This window comes from Arachis duranensis, unplaced genomic scaffold (genome assembly GCF_000817695.3).
Source record: "Arachis duranensis cultivar V14167 unplaced genomic scaffold, aradu.V14167.gnm2.J7QH unplaced_Scaffold_165934, whole genome shotgun sequence".
Taxonomy (NCBI): Eukaryota; Viridiplantae; Streptophyta; class Magnoliopsida; order Fabales; family Fabaceae; genus Arachis; species Arachis duranensis.
In genome coordinates this window covers 1,382,944-1,389,587 of record NW_026264258.1, presented here as the reverse complement: position 1 = coordinate 1,389,587, position 6,644 = coordinate 1,382,944, and the positions used below count along the sequence as shown (strand labels likewise).

Here is a 6,644-nt window from a genome sequence, read left to right as displayed (position 1 = left end):
AATAAAATAATTTTAAACTAATTGGTCAAATTTTTTATTGTCTTTCGAATATTATTTCACAACATAACTGTGTTAGTAATAACTTATATGAAGTTAAAGTCAAATTATACCATATGTTTTTTTTTAGTGTCTAATTATACCATGCGGTTTAATAATGATGATCAAGTGATGATTCTAATTATAATAAACAAGAGTTACATTCGATTAACAATTATTATATATAGTTTTAGCGTTTGATCCAATGTATGATAATGAATAAATCCTATAATCTTCTATTAGAAACAAATTAAACCTATTTATCGTAATAAAATATATAAAAAAAAATAAGAATCAGTAGAATTTATTATTTTTTTATTAATATTTTAATTATTAATTCAATTTTTTTAGTTTAGTATTCCAATAACATACTTTAAACATACACTTTTAAATATTACTGATTAACTACCACAAAAAATAACAGAATCCGTTGATTCTCTAATATTTCTCATAAAACATAATAACAAACTTAATTACTCATTTGTGACGTTTTATATTTGTGTTGGAAGTCCATTTTGGGTCCAATCATCATAACCACCAGCCACATCTTTAACTCCACTAAATCCCTGCAACACATATAAATTAAAATCTATAAAGGTCACCATTTAATAATTAATAATAATTATTGATACTCATATAAATTAAATATGGTTTGAATATATATTTTGATGACAAACCCTAAAAGGATATGCCTTACTATATATGCATGAGAGAGCAAACTTGATATATAGTGGCATACGTACTATACAATCAATTGAACTCTTTATGTGGGGGATATGTCTCTCTCCGCACAAAGAGCACTACTTCACTTGTGTTTGCTAAGTCACCATTAAATGAAACAAAAAAGTATGGTTCCCCTGTTTAATAACGATAATATTAAGGAGACAAAAAAATAGTAAAAATTTATTTTATTTAATATTTATTAATTATTATAATAATTAATAAATATTAAATAAGATAAATTTTAATTATTTTATATTAATTATTTTTTAGTTTAATTTTGATATATTAATAATGTAAAACGTTTTATACAGTCATACAATCATATCTATTTTTTTAGATAATCATTCATACAGTTAATATAAAAAAATAATTATTTTTACGGTGATATTACATAATTAAATATATATAAAACTATTTTATACCAATAATTCATCAAATTAAATTTATTATTTTTAGTTACCAAACATTTTTATTATAATATTGATACTATGAACACATGTATAAGGAACCTAACATGACACGGACAAATCAACATACTAATTTTAAGGACACACATAATAATAGTGATAAAGTCAAACGTGTCGACATATAAATGTATTTAAGTATGTTTAAGTATATCAAAAAATAAATTTTTATTTTTTATTAAGGTATAATTAGATACAAAATAAAAATACACTATGATCAAATAAGTGTTAATATATATATATATATAGGAATTGAAGTCGAGATTGAGTAAGAATGATTAGCTTACAGCATCTAATAAGTCTGTAGCAGCCATCTTAGACCTCCTACCGCTCTTACACCCCTGTCATATTAAATCAACGAGCAAATATAAGGAATCACATTTTAGTTCATTAGTATTAGTTAATTTTTTAAAAAATATTAATTTTTTAATTTTTTAAAAGTTTAAAATTTATGATTTATAATTTAGAATTTAAAATTAAAAATTTATTATCTAAGATTTGAATTTAAGATAAATAAAATAATTTTAAAAAATTAATTAATATTAGTTAAAAAAATTAGCTTTCTAGTATTATTACTCTAAATTAATATATAAAATACAATATAATGTAAAGACTAATATTATTTATTAAATATTCTTTTCCTATCGTATAGTATATTAGTATTGAGATATATAATTAGGGATTCAAAATAAGTTTTTTGCTTTTTGTAGGTTGTAGCGGGCTATTATCTATTTTAGAAGTAATTATGCTAATGTGTCATATTTAGAATTTTTCTAAAGTATTATTTTTAATTCAAAAATAAAAATAAAAACGTTATAAAGTAAAAAAATTAATGCTACAAAAATAGTACTCCAAAGCAAATTGTTCAAAATGAAATTATAATTGTATTCATGTGTCATCAATGCTGACCAAAAAGGCAAAAATTAAAATCTCATTTTTATCATATATACATAATTAAGAAATTAAAAAATAAAATTTGAGATATAATAAAGCAATAAGTTAATTCTTATAAGATTGGTAATTAAGGCTAATGATGCACTCACAACAACGATTTTGTCATGTTTGCTGAATTGGGATGAGACTTGTTCAATGAAATCAGCGTTTTTTGTCATATCTGCATATTAATTGTTCATTAAACTCATTAATCAGAGACTTAAATTACAAGTTAAATTTCAGAGGGAATTCCTCAAATTTAATGCTTTTGTTTTCTTTTCGTTGTTCAGTGGTATATTGTTACATATACAAAGTAAAATTTAAATCAAATATCCACTACTTACTTAAATGAATGAGTGATTGATCATTCGACCAATTCAAATTTCAAATTCAAATTAGTTGCTTTTGTTTTTTTATTAAAATTTAGTATATATAACTAAGGTTTTGCTATAGTTACTCAAATTTTTAAGTCACCAAAAAATATATTAATTATTAAATAAAAAAAACCATAATATATGCATATAAATATATTTATATATAAATATATCGTTACTAATCAATAACTAATTTTTAGTGTAGATACATCATTACGAATTAATAAGAAGGAGTAGAATTAACCTTCTCCAATTTTGTGAAGGTAAGGGATGTTAATGGCACCTGGAGTGTGACCTGCACTGAACTCTTCAATGGTCCTACAAATAAAATAAATTTTTACAAAAATTTAAAAATAAAATAATAAAAATATATGAATGATTATATATTTAATAAATTGAATATACCTGACATCCAAATAGCGATATCCGGCTTGAAGAAGGCCATGCGCGACGCCAACGGGCACCGAAGTTGGAACTTTTTTACCCTCCAAATTCTCATTTGGACTAGTTTTTGTGCTTCAAATAATAATTAAAACTCATAATTATTATCACATTAAATTAATTACTTATTGTGTTAATTATGTTTCCTTAATTCAATTTGTTCCTTCAAGAAATTGATTAAAGGCTAAAGAAATTGAATTGCAACCTTAGTTAACATGCGTGAAACAAAAATATTATTCGTATACTAAAATCAACTATTAATATATTTATGTATAATTTAATTTATTTTAATGTATATTTATATTTTAATATATATTATTTTATACTAATAATTAATTTTAATAACTAATTTTAGTATATATATAATCATTAATAAAAAATACATTATAATCATAGAAAATATTTAATAACCAAAAAATACATTATAATAGTTTCAACTTTCTTGCCAATGAATTATAACTCAAATGACATAATCTCTCCCTACTCAATTAAGAAGTTGCGAGTTCAAAATAAAAAAAAAATAATAATAATAATAATAATAATAATAATAATAATAATACCAAAAAAAAAAGAAATTAAATCAGATTAATTAATATTTACATTACATACCCACTAAGAAGCTAAGGTAGTAGTATGTTGCCAATAAAATATTGAGACAAACATCGGAGATGTTAAATCATGGATTCGCTCAAAGATTAAAGGCATCAAAATATAGCAACAAAAAAAGCTATTGTGTTCTAAATCAAACAATTAGGAAACAAATTAAAACTTAAGAATAAGAAACAAATTAAAGAGAAGAATATAATGTTTGATTGATAGAAACGCACTTGAAAGTAGGTTGAGAGAGGGAGGGAGGGAGTGAAGGAGAGCCATGAAAACGAGCGGTGGAGACACCAAACAATAACACTCCTCTCAATGCTTTCATCTTTGACATCATCATCTTTCAAGATTATGAATCAATATGATGCTGTCAAAATGGGTACCTTTCATGCCTTAAATATTATTATGTAGTTATTATTTAACATTTAACACAAGTGGTGTATTTTTTTTTATTTTTTATATTTTATATTAATAGTTTAGATTTAAAATTTTTCATTTATCAAAGGTGTAACGAATTATAACAAGTTAATTTTTAAGAAGTATTTTATTATTTAATTTGTTCAGAATATATTAGCATTCGTCGTATATATTGAGAATAATCTTTACACAAATTCTAAAGTTGATTTGGACACTAATATAATTCATAAAAAAGTTTGAGAAATTCTTCGCATACAAGCGATTAATATTTGTAAGCCTTACAAATTCAATTAAAACTAACGCTCAAAACACGCTTCGAATTGTTCTTCTTTCTCTTCGTCTTCTCCTTCTCCTTTTCTTTCTTTTCTTGCCTTCTCTTTTTCTTTCTTCTTTTTGGTGCACGTTCTTCTTCCTTTACTCTTCTTCTTCTCCTTTTCTTTCGTTTCTGCACGTTCTTCTTCCTCGTCTTCCTCTTCTTTTTCTTCATTTACGTGCTCTTCTCTCTGTTTTCTCGTTTTTTTTTTTATTTTTCATGGTAAAATATTTATGGAAGAAGAAGAAGCAGCAGCAGAAGATGAGGAGGAGAAAGAGAAAGAGTTCTGAATTATGCATAAGATGTACTTCAACGAATTTTGGGTGTATTTTCTTAAATCCTTTGGGTGTAGTTTTGTAATCTTTTGGGTGTATTTCTGTAATCATTTGGGTGTATTCCTATAATCGTTTGGGTGAATTTCTGTAACCGTTTGGATGTATTTCTGTAATCATTTGGGTGTATTTCTGTAATTGTTTGGGTGTATTTCTGAAGTTCCATTATCTTCAAAAGGAAAAGGATTACAAAAATACACTCAAAGGATTACGAAAATACACCCAAAGGATTTAAGAAATACACTCAAAATTCGTTGCATAATTCAGAACTCTTTCTCTTTCTTCTCCTTATCTTCTGCTGCTTCTTTTTCTTCAAAACGATTTCAAAGCTTGATTTCAGAAACCATAAAAATCGAAAAAAAACGAAGAAGAAGAAGAGGAAGAGGAAGAGGAAAAACTTGATTTCAGAAACCATGAAAATCGAAAAAAAAAACGAAGAAGAGAAGAAGAACCGTTCATAATACAGTGTAACGCTTTGAAAACAGGAAACGGATGAATAACGCATTAAAAGGCCCGTTAGCAATTTGTAAGACTTATAAGTTAAAAAGACTTGTATATGTAGCAGGCCTTAAGGAGTTTTATGATTTAATAAGAGTGTAATTAATTAGATAATTATGTTATAAAATTTTAAATAAAGAGTCGTTTAATAATTTTTCTATTCTTTTAAAGGTCCATTTGAATTCTTTTAAAGGTCCATTTGAAATGTTTGACACCAATGAACCTTAGCTCTAATGGCATCTCTCCCCCTCCCCACATCAAAGGTCTAGGATTCAAACTCTAGAAAAAGGTCTAGGATTCAAACTCTAGAAAAAGCAATTGAGAAAAAAATATGATAAAATGTGTGAGTGTGTTGTGTAGTTAGGATTAGAGTTGTCCAATCCACTAAAAAAAAATGTTTGACGTACAATATAAATAAAATTGAATTCCATAAATATCATTCTCTTCCTATAAATTAATTAATTATTTCAAAACCTAAATCCAAAACCATTTAAGTAGTAATCTCACATTTAGATTTACATTACTTTTAATATATTAGATTTCTTTAACACATGTTAAGAACAATTGTTAATAAAACTCAAAGAAAAGATTAATCTAATATATACATAATCAATCATCAAATCAAAATCAACTTCAGTGGCCCTAAATAATTATTAGGTTCTTTGAATTATAACCCATTAGATGAATTTTCGTTTTGGTCATCTTGTAAGCAACATAACCATAGTATAAATTTTTGACTATAATTATAGGGCTTTACCCAAGAGGGAGCCCTTCCAGAAATTCTCGAGGGCCTGGGCCAAACCCAGGCCCAAGAGGGGGTTTGGAAATAGTTTTCAACCAGCAATAGACGCGCCTCGGTTAGAACCTCACTAGCTGCGTCATTGCCCCAAGCGCAAAGATGCTTTCTCCAGTCTCTTTTCTAACCTTTTATAGAAACCCTTGAGTCAATTCCCATTACATTTCCACGATGTGAGACTCACTCACTTTGCAAAAGGAGTGTGAGTTTAATAGACTATTTTAGAATTATTTTTATAAAATTGTGAAAGAGATCAAAATTCAAATCAAACTATTTCAATTTACTAATTCATTAAAATAAAATATAATTCATTTTTTTTTAAATTATGGAATAAAGGATTTCCTAAATTTCAATTTACATGTCACTGTAAAACTTGTGATTGTTTCCTTTAACTTTTAAGAGTTAACATAAAATGCTACTTGTCCTAATTTGTGTTTTCAAGGAGAGATGTGAAAAAAAAGAAAAACAATTTTGTGTGGTGGACAAAAAACAGTATTTTAATAGGACTATGCTATGTGTACATTAAAATCAGTCACCAATATAAAATATATGTTAGAATATAAATATACATTGAAAATAAATTAAATCATACATGTATGTATATACAAATACATTGATAACTGATTTTAGTAATTGATTTTGATGTACGAATAACATTTTTCATTCTAATATTTGAAAAAAAAACATTATCACTTTATCAAATTCATTAAATACATT

At 25.4% G+C, this 6,644-nt stretch overlaps 1 protein-coding gene and 1 non-coding gene across 4 annotated transcripts; both read right to left on the bottom strand.

The window, feature by feature from the left end:
* Window positions 1-403: 403 nt before the first annotated feature.
* LOC127739586 (thiosulfate sulfurtransferase 16, chloroplastic-like) lies at window positions 404-2,984 on the bottom strand. 3 transcript variants are annotated; one of them, XM_052256255.1, is made up of 5 exons: window positions 2,936-2,984; window positions 2,814-2,848; window positions 2,267-2,337; window positions 1,511-1,564; window positions 405-602 (listed from the first exon to the last, which is right to left on the bottom strand). In XM_052256255.1, the coding sequence occupies exons 3-5, from the start codon at window positions 2,333-2,335 to the stop codon at window positions 528-530; spliced, it is 198 nt and encodes a 65-aa protein (XP_052112215.1). In that variant the 5' UTR covers window positions 2,336-2,337; window positions 2,814-2,848; window positions 2,936-2,984; the 3' UTR covers window positions 405-527. The 3 variants fall into 3 exon arrangements, with proteins under 3 accessions (XP_052112214.1, XP_052112215.1, XP_020980799.1); XM_021125140.2 differs by having other exon boundaries at window positions 410-602; window positions 2,775-2,848; window positions 2,936-2,968; XM_052256254.1 differs by lacking the exon at window positions 2,267-2,337 and having other exon boundaries at window positions 404-602; window positions 2,775-2,848; window positions 2,936-2,976.
* A 2,896-nt stretch (window positions 2,985-5,880) lies between these two features.
* Window positions 5,881-6,031, bottom strand: LOC127743987 (U4 spliceosomal RNA). The gene has a single exon (XR_008005203.1). It is a non-coding gene; the product is annotated as a U4 spliceosomal RNA (small nuclear RNA).
* Window positions 6,032-6,644: the final 613 nt, after the last annotated feature.